The 19,026-nt window shown below is 32.1% G+C and overlaps 1 protein-coding gene across 1 annotated transcript in view; it reads left to right on the forward strand.

Annotated features, from left to right (window-relative positions):
• The window catches only part of LOC149412362 (neural cell adhesion molecule 1-like), a 138,427-nt gene that overhangs the window by 72,241 nt on the left and 47,160 nt on the right, over positions 1-19,026 (forward strand). The window contains exon 2 of the mRNA XM_089645857.1: positions 2,900-3,081. Within this exon, the coding sequence (XP_089501983.1) occupies positions 2,949-3,081 (133 nt within the window). The 5' untranslated portion in view covers positions 2,900-2,948. The remainder of the gene's footprint in view (positions 1-2,899; positions 3,082-19,026) is intronic.

Below are 19,026 nucleotides of genomic sequence, written 5' to 3' on the forward strand. Positions count from 1 at the left end.
GTTAGAATTACAATTATATTAAAAAGGTACTTACAATAATAGGCATATTTTCAAGTAATGAACACTCTATTGATTTTATTTTAATGAAAACTCACATTTTTACCCAAAACCCTGACTTCATAATGAAGTTTACTAACTTTTGGCAGCTACCCCAAGATTTTGTTATTATTTTTAAATAATTTAATGAGTAAAACATTATTTTTTACTATAAAATCATTGAAGGTAATATTCGTGACTCTGTAACGAAAATTTGAAACGTAAAAGTCAGAAAAGCCGTAATTGACGGCCGGCATAGTCCAGTGGTAACGCATTGGACTGCCATTCCGAAGGTTGCGGGTTCGAACCCGGCGTGCGCAAATAAATTTTATTTGATTAATTTGTGTTATTTCACAATTAATTAATTAAAATAATATATAGTATATTTGCGGCACGTTCCAGAGTGGAAGATACTACCAGTATCACCCTGGTGTAAGACCACCATTCAGAATTGAAACGTTTCTCCAAATGGCTTTAGCCGTGTTTAGTGACTAGATCTGAATAGCCAGGTACTTCCCCACCTTCCTCTTTCACTTCCCCACTTACCTTCAGCCTCACAACATCCCCCAGTTGGGGATGCCATAGTCTCACTGGCTCCAGACGGGAGCAGTTGGGACTCTTGTGAGGTATTCACTATAAAAATAAAAAAAAAGAAAAGGATCCGGTCGCATCTAGAAAATGAACCCACGACCTAAGCATCTTCGGGGCTTTGCTCTACCACTGAACTAATTTAACTCTTTATTTAACTCTTAATTTATCTCCCTCCTCGATTGTATTTAACCGTATGCTTTGACTTAGACATTCCCTCGACTTTTTATTTTTAAAATCTTATTAAGCTGGTATATACAATAGATAACAAATCATAGTGTACACATATTAATGTATTTATGCACACCGATAGTTTCAAAAGTTAGATTTGTCCTGAATTTATCTATTATATTTATATTTCCATGTTCTTATGCTTTTGTCATTATTTTTTTAGCTTCCTTATAAAAACAATATTATTTTTGTTATTTGTTTTTGGGGTATTATGCCGTGTTGCGCTAACTCCTTCTTTAGCCAACGTTTCGGACAGCATTGCAGTGTCCATCATCAGGGCAGATGTCTTATTTAAGGTTGTGTTAAAATGTGAGCTTAAGTATGAGGTTGTGATACCGTGTTGCCAGCTCCAACCCTCTGAGCTAACATTAACGTATCATTTTTTTTATTTAAAGTGGTTTTCTTCGTTTAGCTCTGGTGTATCCGTCAATTACCGGATACCAAGAACTATTAAGCTTAGCTCCATCGTCTCTATTGATGTTTACGGGATTTTTATGAATTTCAATGGCCTCCGTAATCAGCCGTGCTCGATTACGGAGGCCATTGAAATTCATAAAAATCCCGTAAACATCAATAGAGACGATGGAGCTAAGCTTAATAGTTCTTGGTATCCGGTAATTGACGGATACACCAGAGCTAAACGAAGAAAACCACTTTAAATAAAAAAAATGATACGTTAATGTTAGCTCAGAGGGTTGGAGCTGGCAACACGGTATCACAACCTCATACTTAAGCTCACATTTTAACACAACCTTAAATAAGACATCTGCCCTGATGATGGACACTGCAATGCTGTCCGAAACGTTGGCTAAAGAAGGAGTTAGCGCAACACGGCATAATACCCCAAAAACAAATAACAAAAATACTTTTGGCCGTGAAAATCTTAAATCATAACAATATTATTATTAAATAAATTTTCTTGATTTTTATACATCCAATACACCACCCAACAAAGCATGGGTCTTTTTAAAATTATTTATCTATATCTACCTATAAGGAGAGAAAAAATTAAAAGCAATGTTTATTTTGTCTCCCCTGTCAATGAAAAAGCTGGGTCCTATTCAAGTATCTATGTCCCAGTTCATTGAACCCATGTCACATTTAATTAGACATCCTCACAAATAGACGATTAGCGCCATTATGAAGTTTTTGACATTTGGACGTTGTCGTTGTCGTTTCGCGATTGATCAAATTTAATGTCGATATGCTGTGATGGAAGAATGAACATGAGTGCGTTGGCGTTCAATGGGTTAAAAGTTACTAGTATTATACCTACATATAGTGCCATCCTGTCTCTAGTAGGCATACACGCCAAGTTCAAAGCCCTGTTGCAGCACACAGCGAGGCAAGCATTCATCAACGTTATTCTTTACCATAGTGGAAGATACTTTCAGTATTGTCCCTGGTGAAAGGTCACCATTCAGAATCGAAATGACTTAAGCCATGTTTGGTTACCAGATCTGATTAACCAAAGAAAAAATGTACTAAAGTAAAAACAAAATCGCAAGCCGAGGGTCGCATAAAGTAAATTTTATTGAATCATGTTTTTTTTTCACGTTTTATTCGTTTGAAATAATATATAGTGTATTTGCGACAGGTTCCAAAGTGGAAGATTATCTCAGTATCGCCCTGATGTAAGATCACCATTTAGAATTGAAACCTTGCTTGAAATGGCTTTAGCCCTGATTGGTGACCAGATCTAAATAGTCAGGTACTCTCCTACCTTCCTCTTTCCCATCTTTTTCCCCTGCTCACTTCCTTCAGCCTCACGACATATCCCAATTGGGGCCATGTCTCACTGGCTCCAGAAAAACCGAAAAAGATTCGGTCTCATCTAAGAATTGAACCCAGGACAGCTGACTTTATTCAGAGCACAGACCATATCAACTTCCATCATATTTAACTGTATCGTACATCGACTAGGTAGTTTCTATATAATCCTAGATAATTTTCAAAGATTTTAAGATTGCAATTAAATTCGACTTCCAATCTTGCAATATGTATGAAGATAATTATTCAACGAATTCTTTCCACTTTGTTTCAGGAGGAATGGGATAGTTTCAGTTTGGCGTAAAGTGTTATGCATTAGAACAATGCTGAAAGGCGGTATACCATCGACGCTACCCCCATCGGGCAGGAGGAAAAGCTTCCTCTGCGGCGTCCTGTACATCGTCAATTACTTCATCGTCCTCAATGCAGTCACTGCGGGCGGCCGCTCCTCGTTTGGTGAGTTCCTTTTACCTCCCTAAAGATATTTTCCTTGCGACCTCCATGCATTATAAGTTTACGGTTCTTTGCAAAAACAGAAAATTTATCAGAAAAAAAATAAAGTTTTAAAAAAATGTTCCTAACCTTACCTAATTATTATTTTTTTAAATCATTTTCTGTTTAATGGTTGTTCTGTTTAGTCTGCTAAACTAAGATATGCAACTAATAAATGGGCGTACCGCCGATAGCTCCGTTGTATCATCTCAAATAATAGAATATCAGGTTACAACGTAGCTCTCAGAGGTCTGCCATAATTTTCATCTTCTAATAGAAATCGTTATTTTATCAGAAATAACGTTTTCTGTCAGAAAATACATTTTTTTCTATGAATGATATTTATTTCAGCTCTTTTAAAATATACTTTATACTATTTGTTGGTTGTACTGAGCAATTTGCTTTCGTTACGATAGCCTAAGTGAATTTCAACTCCATGCTGATTCTGTGATTGCTGTGTTGCAGTCAAAGGTAGGTCGGGTAAGTCAGTAAGTCGGATAAGTCAGGTAAGTCGAGTAGGTCAGGTAAGTAAGAAAAAGAATCTGAAACTGAAATCTTGTAAAATACTGAAATTGAAGGTTCTTAAAGTGAATTTCTTTTTTTTAATGTTCAATACAATCGATCCAAGAAATTGCGGAATCCATAAATATAAATCATGTTTTAACAAGATTTTATTACCTCGTAACTTACGAGTCGGCTAGTCGCACTAAAACGAAATTGATTACTTAATGAAAAAGACATTTTACAATTTACATCCTAATAAGTAGAAGATGACTACCAATTTCAAACCCCGAAGCACTGACAGTGCTAAAATTGATAAACTGCAAATGAACACTACGGCGTATAATTTTATTATTAAAAACTTGGTTACTTTTAAATGTGGAAAAAGTAGCAGTAAAATAGTTTGAATTCTTTGATGAACTTTTTAAAAATTTAATTATAAAGACAAGACTTCAAAATCATGATACTAGAATTCGGTAAAAAACGAAATTATTTTAAAATGTAAATAATAAAATTATTACGGTAATTTAATGTCAGAAAATTCATCGGAAAAGCCAGTTACGACTTTTTATCAATTTCTGTAATGAGTAACTTTCTTTTTGTAGATTTATTAATTTATATATTCTTCCTAAGCCACCTTCTGTCCTAACTTACTTACTAACTTACTAACTAAACACAATACTTTTAAAATTATAGTGGATATCAACACGAAAATTATATTTATGTTTTAGGCCAATCGATTCTCATGTCACCTCAACCATGATTCAGATTTTTAAAGGTGCTCATGTCAACTGTATTTTGGTAAAACCGTTCAAACCGCATTTTTTGGTAATGTTTGTTTTTAGTGGTTTCATTAAAAAAATACAAAAGTACACTTCAAAGTAAAATATGGTAACTATTCAGGCATTTTTAATACTAACAACTTATTTAATGCGTAAATTTTTTCAGCTTATTTCCAGAAAACCGTAGATAAAATTACTCAACCCTCAAATCTTTCACGTTTATATATATATATATATATATATATATATATATATATATATATATATATATATATATATATATATATATATATATATATATATATAATTGCAATATTTTGTCTCCTGTCTTTCCTAAGTATTCAATTTGTCTCTCGAATGGTTTTACAAAACCATATTCGATATCATCAACAATTAAGAACAATAAAAAAAAATTTCAGCTTATTTCCAGAAAACCGTAGATAAAATTACTCAACCCTCAAACCTTTCACGTTGTACAAAATTGCAATATTTTGTCTCCTGTCTTTCCTAAGTATTCAATTTGTCTCTCAAATGGTTTTACCAAACCATTTTCGATATCATCAACAATTAAGATCAATAAAAATATTTATTTAGATGAGTGAAATAACGGTCTCAGCTGCATATTCACAAATCTCTTAATCTAAGTAATTATTAGATTTATCAATATTGCCTTGGTAAAATACGACCATTTTGGAAAGAAACAGCATTTGCCGTGTTTTGTGACCAGATCAAACTAGTCAAATACTTCCCAACCGACGCAGGACGTCCTTCCTACCTTCTTTGCAATCTTCCTTCAGCCTCCGAATCGGGGATATCAAAGTCCCCGTTGGCACCGGGTAGTAGGAACTTTGTATTTTTTTATTTTATTTTTTACACTAACCCGCACTATTTCCCTCAGGGCCTATGTCATATTTTAGGATACCGTGTGGAGAGTCTATTTTAAGGAGAGGAAGGAAATGAAGGAATGTAAGTTCTGGTAAGGTAAAGATTAGGAAGTTTGGGTAAAAAACTAGGGGTCAGTGTGTCCAGGAGTGATATTGGAGGGGACCTACCCTTTTTTAACGAATGTATGAGGAAAATGATTGTTAATGATGAAAATGATGAAAACGATTGCAGTTTGCCCCGCTATCACGGGGCAGTCCCGGCAAAAATGAGCGTGGCAAGTGGCCTGGCCACAACGCGCCCAATCACCCGCGTCCTTTAGCCGGTTTCCCGAGATTTCCCTCGAAAAAATGTTAGTGAAATGTTAATGGGGGGGGGAGATACTCTCAAAGACCCTAGGGAATAAAGTGAGCCTCAGGTCACCGGACGCAAGACGGAAGGAGACCGGGCTCGCGCAAACATTCCCCATGCCCGATCAGGATGCCATGAGAGGCACCCGTGGTTCGTGAGATGGCCTGGATTACTGATCCCTGACTGAATGCAGGGACAGGGTCTATCCGCTCTCATGGTGGGGAATATGGATCACGTGGTGTCCAGGAGGGACAGGCATATGAATATCCCACTGCGGCGCAAGGCGATGGGTCGAGGGACCAGTTGGAGACGTCAAAAGGTCTCCTCAAACCAGCCCCTCCCAATCTAGCACGAAACAAAACTGTTGGGCAGGCGCATAATGAACCCATCAAAAAATCAACAAACCTATTGAACCATTTGGAGTGATCTATGGCAGAGGTGTTGGTAATCCAATAAATGGTTCCCGGGGTGGCACTACCCAAACCTGCCTCCCAAATTGATTGTATAGTAATTTCATAAGAGTTTAGTCACAAGTTGTGTGCCTAAACAGAATTGTGCACAGAATATTATAAATAATGCTTGTAATGCTTTGAAATTCTTGTCGAAATACAGAATGCAAGTGGTTTGAACTTCCAGACTTATCACGCTATAAAGCAACATTCCATTTCTATAAGCAGCACGCATATAGTGATAGCTAATCCATGACAGTTTATCAAAGAGAATTAGTTTACGGAAAGAAATTCATAATTTCGCGAATAATTAAAGCCATTCAGACTTTGTTTTCAACATACCAGAGGTAATCAAATGAGCGCTTTGAAAAACATATTTCAATCTAATGAGTCTCTATATGTAACGGCAATTTTTCGCGAGGGATTTTAACATTAGGAAAGTTCCTGTTTCAAAAATAATTTGTTAGGATTATTCAACAAATTATTTCATATTCGTTGGCATTATGCCCAAGAGTCGTATTACAGTTTTAATATATGTATTGTTATGAACAATGAATTTAATTTAATTGCGGTTTTAATATCCTGATACAATTTTAATATTCTACATGAATGTGTTGCGTGTGCAGTATGTGCAGTACCTGGTTTCACAGTCAAATATTCTTTCAAAATTGTTCAGGTTTTATCGTCCAAATATTCAGAATAAAAGAAATATGCTTTAAATAGCTTTAAGAATTTTAAATATAGAAATATTGAATTCCCATTCCTCTTAATCTTTCATTACCACGCATCCTTCAATCTCATGACATTTACATCAACAGGATGCTATTATTTCACTTACTCTTGGCATTTAAATAGAATAATGTAAAATTTATCATTAATTTATTTGAATAAAATCGATGCCTAAATCAGTATTCAAAGGCGCCTCAATGTTATCTCTTCCATCGGTGAAAAGGGTATTAAAAGTAAAGAGTTTGAGCATTTTGCCAGCTCTTTCATTATTTTTTAATGCTGCTACAATCACATAACCGTTACGGCGTGGATCAAAGGAAGGTTATTGTTCAATAAAATCGATTAAATCTTGACACTTATTTTAAACGTCTTGTTTAATGAAAAGGGGGAATGTAAGCTCTGATTATCAAACTGGATAAAGCAAAAGACCATAAAGAGGGACCTTAATTTTTATCTATTTTTGGGTGGGTGTCCCTCTGATTGTGAAGTACGAAAAACAAATCACATCAAAACAATCTAAAGATACAAACACAAATAAGCAATAGAACAATAATCCAATCACCATAAAAAGGTATCTTTTAAAATTTATATTCATACTTCAAAATTACAGTTTCTTTCGTATTAAATTTTAGTAGTTGTCGTTTATAAAGTCGTAAGCTTTTCGGTTGTAGGTAATAAAATGTTATAGTCATTATTTGACAATGAATTATTGTCTCTAAAATTATATATTATCTTATACAGCTGTCATGTTAAAAAGAGACAGTCAAAAACATATATGTTTTTATTTTAAGTTTTTTTTGCAAATAAATTAACAATGTTGATAACGGAGTAATATATTTTTTTATTAATTTATGAAAAAATAATACAAGATTTCAAATTATAACAATATGCGGAATATTTTTTTTCCCTAATTATTCTACTACTCCATAAGGTGAGCTCCAAGAGTTCGTGTTTATGCGAGTAGTAAGTATATAAAAAAATAAAATAATGCTTAACCCATTCAATACTAGAGTTCCTCTCGAGAAACATGAACAAAAAAATAAATATATCTTTATTTTTTTTAACAAATCATCTTCTTGCAGAGATAAGGGAATATAATAAGTTTTTCTATGTTGAGTGATAATAGATTGTTTTCGAACCATTTTTTTGATTCTTAATCTTGTTCCGTCTTTATTTCGATAATTATTGCAGTGTCTTCAGCAAAACACATGAGTTTACAGTTAAGTGATTGTTTAAAAATTGGTCCAATGACCGTACCCTGCGAAATCGAAAATTCCTAAATTTCACCTTCTCTTATTGTGTTATTTAAATGTATCTTTTGAAATTAAATGAAATATTATATGAATAATGCATACAATATTTAATGTATTAATAAGTTTTGTACCTGAGATACTTTCAAATGTCTTACATAATACATCTGTAAAAATGCTAAGGAATTTTTTTATCCAATGAATGGTACATAATTGAAGATAGTTGCGCAATGTCATCATACTTAGTTTTTCTCTAAATCCATATTGTCTAGGACTAATCAATTTATTATTTTCAATATAATACATAAGCTGTTTTTAAAAAACCTTTCGATTTTTTTTTTCAATGTTTGAGACAAGAGATACAGGTCAATAATTTCATGTTTAGTTACGGCGGCCTGATTTAAAAATAGGTGTAATGATAGATTTTTGTATAAACCAATGCGAATATTTCACTTTTAAAACTAATAATGATAGATTTTTGTATAAACTGATGCGAATATTTCAATATTAAAACTAATAATGATAGATTTTTGTATAAACCAATGCGAATATTTCACTTTTAAAACTAATAATGATAGATTTTTGTATAAACTGATGCGAATATTTCAATATTAAAACTAATAATGATAGATTTTTGTATAAACCAATGCGAATATTTCACTTTTAAAACTAATAATGATAGATTTTTGTATAAACTGATGCGAATATTTCAATATTAAAACTAATAATGATAGATTTTTGTATAAACTGATGAGAATATTTCACTACTAAAACTAATATTTATAATGTTTGTAATTGGAGTAGGTACTTATTATTTTTTTACCGTTTCAATATTTGTAATGTGATTCCATCAAGATTCACCATTCGAATCATTTATAATATTTTCGATATCATTTACAGTTACCTATTTTATAATTTGTATGGATACTTGTGGTTAATTTTTGTCCGACTAAAGGCATCAAAACATTTGTTCTGTTCCTTTATGACGTCAATAACCCATTCTTAGTTAGGGGCTAGAGTTAATGTCCTAGACGTGACCTTAACTTTTTTTTAAATTTTCTATTTCATATTTTCGTTTAAGAATCGCTAATATTTTTTATCACAATTTATTATTAAAATTTGAGGTTTTACTCGTTACGTTTTTCTAATCTAATAAATAATAATTCTAATTAGCTTGTTATGCATTGCACGCAGGGAATATTGTAATAGATTTATAAGATTATTTTACACTGTTTTTTCACTTTACAGTTTTGTTACAGAGTAAAAAATCTATTTAATTTTCTAATTAGCTGATTTTGCGTACAGTTTAGACTTTAAACATATTAAAGCAATTGAAACGTAAAGATCAGCAAAATAAATCTTGGAACGTTCAAATCGCGATGCTTCAAAGTGAGCAAAAGTCCGTGTTCGTGATTTATCAATGTTTCATTATTTTTTCTTTCTTTGAACCGCTCACATGTTCAAACAATTTTCTATAAAACCTTGGGACGGCTTGGAATGTTACAGATTGCAGCTATTAAATGAATAGAGTGGATTCCGAAGACAAATTGCAGAAGATTACAAGTGCGTTTATATTTTACTTTACTTTAAGGGTCATTATTCGGGTTCAAATCCCCGAATTCCCGGCCCCGTACTTTGGAACAGATTTTATTTTTCTGATGCCACGTTGGGGTATTTTTAAAGATTAAATAAAATAAATGTCATTTCCTTCGAAAGTTTTTTGAGAAATGCTAGCTTTTAAGACTGAATAACTTCTGGTAAAAGTTACAAAAAACTAGTTTAAAATACTCTCGATCGCACGGCGAAAAATAAGTATTGCAAATTTATTAATATGCAAATCATCGATTTTTTTATCCAGTTAAGACCTGGATAAATTTTTACACAATTACGAACATATTATCATGTTTATACATAAATCCGAATATTTTCGCATTTCGTCATGATATATTATCAAGGCTAATGCAAATGCACGTGCACTTTTCTTGATAATATATGATGATTATTTTAATAAAATGCAAAATTTGAAGCACAAAAATTTATGAATCCTGAGTAGTACCTAACCAGATGCAATAAATATATATTTTTTAAATGTTAACTCTTTTAATTATAAAAACTTTTTGTAGAGCAGAAAAAACTCTGATATTTTAGCAAATCCATTATTCTTTCCAACACGAATAAGCCGTCTGGCTTAGGGATTGACTAAATACCCGGAATCTATGTAAGTCAGCGTCTAAAGCCACCCTTCTCTTTGGCGGACAGGATTTTCATCGCTAACAAATCGATCCGGCGAACAAAAGGAACTAAGCCCAAAACATTAAAGAAAGACCCTAACCACATAACAATAGGTCGGTTCCTACGTGGCTCGCGATGTTTCAAAGGCGTTTTAATGTTTTTTTTCACGCCAGAAAGTGTTTTTGTTTTCCAGTGAAAGAAGCCTGCCCATCTCCGCCGGGGATGCTAACAATAAAATCAACGGAATAAAACACGAATAATGGTGTTTGAATTAAAGCAGTTAAGTACGCAAAAAGCTAATTAATTTAATCCAAATATTTATTTTTATTTTGTAGTAGGTACTTTTGTTATCATAAAAATGCTGTAACATAATTTTATATTATGTTGTCATCACTATTTTATTTATTTTTTAAACAATTTAAGAGACTCAAAATCAAAATTAAAAAATTTGTAAAAAAAAAAGATAAAAAAATTTAAAATCTAAATTACCCTTTACTTTTATTTAAATTAAATTTGCTTATAAAGCACTTCATTTAAAGCGTATTGCTTAGCCAGTTTTTAGTCTTTAATGATATTCACTATCCATGATATTATAAATATATTATTATGTAAATAAAAGCGATTTAGTAATGAACAAAAAATATTCAATCGTTAAAAATGAGGCACTAAATAATAATAGTTTAGTTAGTGTTTATTGTTATTAATTCTTTGTTAACGTTTCCTCTTTGCTTCATTTTAATTAGAGTCTTTGTAAATGTGTATGATGTTATAATACTAATGATCAGTAGAAAGTATTAAAATAAATCTAAAATACCATGAATAATTGTTTGAAATTTAGCAGTTAAATACATAGATGGCTTATATATTTAATCCACAGAGTTGATGTTTACCCTTTACTAATAAACGTGATTTAAGTTTTTCAGAGCCGTTTTCCGTACACAAATGGTTATTTATCAATCTTCTATTATTTAAAGTTCATTGTATGTGGCGAACGGACAGCGGACGGGCGGCGAGCAGGTGGCGCGGATTTGATTTGTATACAAATCTACAGTTTTATTCCGAGGTTGGTGAAAATTTGCACACTTGACCTTCAAAACAAGAGTTAGGTCACTATTTAAGTCTTATAAAAAACTCTATGTGAAGTCCGAGAATCGCTGGGGAGTTCAGCTAGTTTTCCAATAAAACATGTTTATTATTAGAAGTGTTTTTAATACTTAACTCAAAGAAGAATGTTAAAAAATTGACTTTTTTGTAGACGTTAAATCTATATTTTATTTTTCAGAATCTTTTCCTGTTGAAGGTTGGCTATCACGAAAGTGCACTAGTCAGTCACATTTAGAAAACGGCGAGGTTTATTGTCACGTCGAAGTGATAATCAAAAAATTCAGATCAATCATGAACTGAAAACAAAATTAATTTAATTAAAAATAATTATTATGAAATATGGCTCTAAAATGATTTAAAAGCACAAAAGAGTATCACTTCTTTACACAGAAACACAATCCACATATTATTTGCCCTGTTGATTGAATCTACATATACCCCAAAAATTAATCACGATGTTAATAATAATATGTTCGTTATTCAATTAACCTTTTGCAGAAAACGTTTATTGCAAAACTCACTTTTCCAGAAATTAGAGCCTTTTCAAAAAATGTTCAAAATAACGTTACTCAGTTTTGTTTCTACATTTAAATATTTGGTTTCTTCCTACATTTTACACTAACGACTTATAAAACCAAAGAAAGAATAAAACAAACAAAAAATATAAAATCTATTACTATAATGGATTATTAGGTAAAGCTTATTGTATTGAGGTTTTAAATTTTATGCAGTACTAGTTTTCGTATAGATAAGAAGAAAATGCGATCCGCCAACAGTAATACCTACAAGTCGTGTTGTCAAATAAAAATATTTACTTCCTTTCCTATTTCATCTAAAAAAACTTCCTTCTCGCAACATTCTCCAAATAAAAGAAACTACAGTTGCACTGGCTTTATGCTCTAGTTCGGGTTCTTATTCGAATTAACGTAAAAAATAAATACCTTAAGGTTGTTACAAATAATATTAATTTGTCCAGTAGGTATTAATGTTTAACGGGTGGGATTTCCGTAACCGATTAAATTGCTTAACAATCGCTGACAAAGAAAAATACCAATCATAAAATTCATCATACTTCAAAGGATATCTTATGTTTTCTATATTCTTCTTGCGGATTCATAGCGCGTAATGTAACCAAAAGATCTCTAACAGTTGTTACGGAGCGTGATACGAATGAGAGATTCGCACCGAAGGCGGCGGTTGATTATGAACCAAATAGACTTATCGCTCTTTGCACAGTCGTAGCGTTAAAGCGACTACGTCATACGATATAAACGCGGTTTACTTTAATTAACTGCACATCGCTTCATCAACACGATAAGGCGACGGCTCCTGTTACCGCGCGGGCACCTACCATCTACCACCTATAACCAACCCTCATTCCTAACTTACTATGTGTGTGTCACAAGGCTAGGTACTAGGCTTTCTGAGATTAGTGGCTTGTTCCGGTTCATAGCGTTGCCCGATTAATAAAGTAATTAAGATTTACCGTTTTTTATAAACGTTTTTATTTTATTACTGAACGATTTAGTTTTCACACCGTTGTAACAAAGTTACATTATAATATTAAACAAAAGGTTGAAAAGGTTAGAACAAACACAATTTCTGTAAAATTAACAAGTAGGTATTATTTACATACTATGTAAAATAAAGAAATATCAAAACTAGAATCGATTTGAGCTCACCGAGTAACAAAGTATTAAGTTAATTACTTACAGGTTGCTTGCTGACCAACTTGATTTTATTGTATTTTAAAAGTAACCATTAATTAATATTATGATCTTGTGGCGTATTGCGACTGTCATTCGTGGTACGTCTTAAAACACAGAAGAATGCATATTGCATATCGTACCTATAACAATTATACCGAAGACGCGTAGAGCTACTACAATCGTCGGGAATGTTCCCGGCTGAGCTGGACGCGTGCGAACAATGTAAGTGTACCGGCGGAGTACTACTTATCGGTGAATCTCGTTAACTACAAGAGGTGCTCCGCTGCGCCACGCTTCTGCACCTCATAAAACGTAAATCTCATTAATAAATTAATACTGATAAGCGAATTCAATAATTTGATTTTCCAAAGACTATGCACAACCATAGTGAACAGTGACACAAAATTATATTCTAGGGGGCAATATCATTTGAATATATCGATTATATTTGTATAAAGGAATTCTGTAGTAGTTGATATAATGCATCTTTATTTGGAGAATGATATGGTATGACAAAAATGGGCAAAGGAAATGAGATGGGCAAGAAAAAGTAACCGCTGAAATACCGCATCGATTAAAACACACAACTAATGATTCGTAATTGTATTATTTATTTACTGTTTCTTTTTTTTACTTTAGAACTTTTTGCCTCACTAGGACAAACCTGTTTTGAGGTTAATAATTTTACAAAATTATAAAAATAAAAAAATGGCACAAAGGTTGCGTATTAAGAGAACAATATTGTTACATTAACGTTTCTACGAATCGGGTACCTACATGCTACCTATTAATATAATTCCATCCAATTCATTACAGTGTAATATAGTAAACATACAGGGTGACCATATGACATTGATATTTAATTGCAAGAAAAAATATATAAACTATATTATTTTAAAAAGGAGAAAAGCAAGAAAGAGTAAAAAAAACATTTTAAAAGGAAACGGATGAAAAAATATACATGTACACAATATTATGTCACAATTTAAAAAGACAAATATGAAAGAATGTGTTGTAAATCCTCGGATAGCACAAATAATTGAACTTTTTTTTTTAAATGTACACAAGGAATTTGACAACTTTAAGTGATCTGGAAGGCTATTAAATAGAAGTGGAGCCTAGAACAAATAATGTCTTTGCCCAAATGAGGATTTAGGGTGAATTGCTATAAAGTTGAGACCAGATCCAATATATTATTATATTTTTCTACATACCTAGTAAAGATATGCTTCTTAAGAAAGGTAAAGGCAAACAAGTAAAGATTTTTTTCGAACACTTTTCGTTGTGACAAAATAAGTCTCTAGGGTGGTCAATTATACTATTATACAACAGAATGGTTTCCGTTCCGCATCGTTCCTTCAGCCCCCTGCCGCTCCTAACTGGCGCCCCCTTCGACCGTTCCGCTCACTTTAGTAATCACTGACTTTCTTTTATCACTTTTTGTTATTTTTTATTAAATGCTTACCTAGTGGTTTTTGATAAAAAATAAAAATCAATCCCAAGAATAAAAAACAACAAAAAATTGGTCTAATTGAAATATTCCAAATCGCTTGCAAATTGTGTTCATATATTCTCAAAGAATTCACAGATGAAATATGTTCACAGCTTTCACACTCTTGCGTAAAAAAAGTAAAACGTTCACTCACTATTTTTTTCAGGTTAGATGAGTATCCGAGATCGGTCTTTTCGGAAAGTTCCAGTAATACACCTTTTATAATATTGTCAACCTATAAATGTCAGAGTCGGAAAATTTTGTAGCTTATCTAATAAACATTTAAACGTTTATTTAATATTTTTAATGTCCCTTTAAAATCAAGGTTAAATTTATGTATTCGTCCTAATTTGATTATCATAACATATTTAATACATTACTTCTTATTTCAAAATATTTGAAAGTTTCGATATTTAATTTCGAAACAGAACAAAATATATGGAATCAAATTCCGAATAGCACGAAAATTTTGCATGGATTTTTGTAACACGAAGACATTGATTATTTATGATGTTTATTAAAACGTTGGTACATAGTGCAATTAATGGCTCTCAAGCAAAAATGACAAAAAACATAAAGTAATAATAATTCAAACTTTTGCGGTGTTACGAAAGATATATTTTGTCGGCTTAAATCTTATTGACCTAAAAAGTAAAAAGCTACTTAAAAATTCAAGGAAGTCGTTAAGAGATCTTTCTTACGATGTAATTCAACAACTTGAAACTTTTCACTCACAAACCGCAGTAAAAAACTCTGATATTTAGGGTTACGTAAACAAACATGTTTTGAAAACCTTAACACCTACTTGAACACTCGTGTTCAATGAAGATTGAAAGGGTCATTACATTTCGGCTATTGGTTTCCGATAAATTCTGGCGATCGAGAAATGTATATATTTGGATTGTTAGTAATTCGTTAGCATCGGAAATTAATATCCTAAAGGTAAATCAGATTTTTATTGCGACCATACCATTAACTATTACTGTAAACGGGAGCTATAAACGAAAAGGAAATATTACTCGGAAAAAATAAAAACTTTTTATATACGTTTAACTTTAACTTTACAGTAATAGTACAGTTTTTCATGTTAAGGAATCGTTCAATTGTAAATGTATACTAATATTAGCTCATTTATACTCAATAATACATAAAATATTCTCAATAATAATACAAAAAAAATACGTAAATTTATACTGATGGTGGCTCATTTATACGCAATAATATATAAAATATTCTCAATAAATATTAATAAAATATTCTCATCAGTATAAATTTACCATCGTAAGTTTATAATTAATAATTAATGATTATAATTATAATGATAATAATTTATAATTATAATGATAATAATTTATAATTATAAATTTAATATTAATAATACAAAAATGTTCTCAATAATAATACGTAAATTTATACTGATGGTAGCTCACTTATACACAATAATAAAAATAAAATAAAATAATCTACAATAATACAAAAATTGTATGCAAAATTTCAGTCCCAAATTACAATTATTTTAATGCAGATATTTTTATTAAGTTACACGAATTCCACGAGTAAAAACTGTTTTCACGGACCATTTTTAAGATATATTTTTACAAATGACCGACCGCTGTTTTAAATAAATACCAATTTATAAGTATGATAAATTATATTTAAAACATTATTTCTCTAAAATATTTGCGCCTTATTAAAATTATTGAAATTGATAATCGTGAGTTTGGAAAGTTCGAGAGTCTTCTGCTATACAATTAATTTAAAAGCAAACATCAAAATTAGAAACGTTTTTTGAAATACCGCCTCTAAAAGTTCACACAAGTTTTGAAAAAGGTAAATTAACCCTTTCAATACCAGACTTTTTCCAGCCAACGAAAAAAATATTTGTCTACATTATTGAGTTCTGTGATTTTTTTCAATATTTTTACAAAAAAAAAATATTTTTTTTTCCATACGGTTTTCGAAATATTTCATGTTCCTGAGGAAGAACATTGGGGCTTAGGGGGTGTAAGTCAAAGAACGGGTACTACAAGGAGCATACATAATTTTAAAGTGTTTTTAATTGTTTAAATAGAAAATAAATACACAAAAATCAATTCTATTAATTTGCAAATGAAAGCATATTAAATTGCAATTTAATATTATGCTAAAATAATTTTAGTAAAAAAGAAAAAATCAAAATAAATATATTTTTTTAAAAACGGACCATTACCCTAAATTAACGTAAGAAAAAACAAATAGAACAAAAAATATTAGTGGTGAAATAAAATAAAACAATTTCTTTTTTTTTGAGACACACACCGACATTCGTGCTTTTGCCCGTGTAAATTTCAAAATCATAGACGAGCCCACTGGCTCCCGCTCGGGAGAAGACTTTGATGCCCCACTTGTGTGGCTTGTTTTTAATTTATTGTTTCGAATTACTTCTCCCTTTGAACGGTATCATGAGCTCGTATACAGAATTGAATTCCTCAGGTTCGATCTTGGCCATATTTTCAAGGAGGGCATTTACCATCGGTCTTATTTTAAATAATTTGTCGTAACCCTTTTGTCCTCTTGGAATCAACGAGCTATTGTCATTTCAATGAAGACACCAGCGTAACTTAGTGAATCGATTTCTAGGCATGACATCAACGATGAGAGAGAGCCTCGTATCATTGGCCCAGTGAAGGTGGAATGCCGGATACTTAAGGATACCCATCATGATGTGGTGTTGACGCTGGTGCTATTTTCTTGAACTGAATAGAAATTTGTCTGCTCAACAATATTTTTTATAATATTTTCATCTATGAAACATAAAAAATATTGTAGAGCAGACATATCCAGTGGTTTTGAGAAAGTAACATCACAGAGTCCACATGATCGACATCTCTCTTGATCCACCTTAGATCGGTTCTCCGTCCATGGGAAGCTGAGGCTTCACTGGGCTGTCCTTGCGGCACGGTGCAGGACTCTGGCTCGTCTTCTACTGGCTGCTGCCTCTCTTCCAAAGTCTATAATTAAAAATATATACTTTAAGGTTTCATTTAAAATCCAAATTTGTTCATACTTAAATCTACTTCAAACGCAATAATCGCTGTAATATAAAAATAAGAAATAATGACAAAAGTACTTACATGGACTTCCGGATCCATTCCAAGAGCTTGGCTCAATGCCTCCACATTGGTTTCCTCTGCAGCATCCTGGAAATATTCAACTGACCAGCTCTCTTCATCTTCATCTTCTAACTCCAACTCCACGTCGGAAATATCTCCTTCCAGCATCACGGTGATCTCCTCATGTGTCAAACCACGATGCTCCATCTATTAAAATGAATAAAATAAGTTAAAGTCTACCGGAAAATAATAAAATAAATTAATATATCTTGAAAGAATCAAATAAAAACAAGTAAAACAATATTAAAGGTCAAAGAAAGATTTCTATGAAAAACATCCACGAACGACCAAAGTGCCAGCTCAGGAACATGAATGTTATTACCGAAAACCAAATGAAAAACCAATGTTTTTGATTGGAAATCATATTTACATATCAGATTAGACATGTATATACAATATAATAATTATTTTTAACAGAAATATGCGATATCTTACCTTTAAAATAATGTTGAAATCCGAGAAATGTCAAACCGTTAAAAGCTGCAAAACACGCGTTTTTAATTAGAAATAACAGTAATATTATGTGTTTTCAGTACGAAATTTGTTCTATTCCTTATAAACAATATCTTACTCAAGCGATATGCAAAATACGGGGCTATTTAGTTCGTAAAATCAAGAGAAATAAATTTTTTTCCTTCGTGTTCCTCCAGAAGAACTCTGGTAAGGAAAGGGTTAAACATCTACCCGGAAAAGATTATTTTATATATTTAAATAGGGTGCATCAAAATATAACCAACTTAAGAAATCAAATTGACCTTTCCTGATAATGATGCAATATTCTTGAAAAGGCTTACAACAACAAAAACATTCCGAGTTTATTTTTAGATAAGAATGTACAAATAATGTAAACGCGCAAATTAATGCTCTGTTTAAAACGGATAAAGACTTTTACATCCGCTTTTGCAAAATTTATTTTTCCGCACATGGCTTCTTGTGACTTTCTACGCAGTAAATGGGGATCTGTAACCGATGGAGCGCGCAGGTCACCCGAACAACCTTAGATTGATTGCTTTCATGTACCCACTCCCCTCGCGGGGACTGAAACAGAATTAGGGTCCTTTTTACCCCAGAGGAAACCAACCCTTGTTGCCCCTCTGTCATGCTATTATGGGTACTTACCAACCCGGCTACTTGTAAAAGGGATCGAACTTTGTATTGAACATTTTATGATTTCATTATTATTGAGATAACTACATAAACAACAAAATCCTACAGGTTTTCCTGTTGGGCCTACTTCCACAAGGCACAGAGTCTTTTTAACACTTGAAAAAAAGTT

The sequence above is a fragment of the Hesperophylax consimilis genome, chromosome 23 (genome assembly GCF_061612785.1).
Source record: "Hesperophylax consimilis isolate HC1 chromosome 23, BYU_Hcon_1.0, whole genome shotgun sequence".
Lineage (NCBI taxonomy): Eukaryota > Metazoa > Arthropoda > Insecta > Trichoptera > Limnephilidae > Hesperophylax > Hesperophylax consimilis.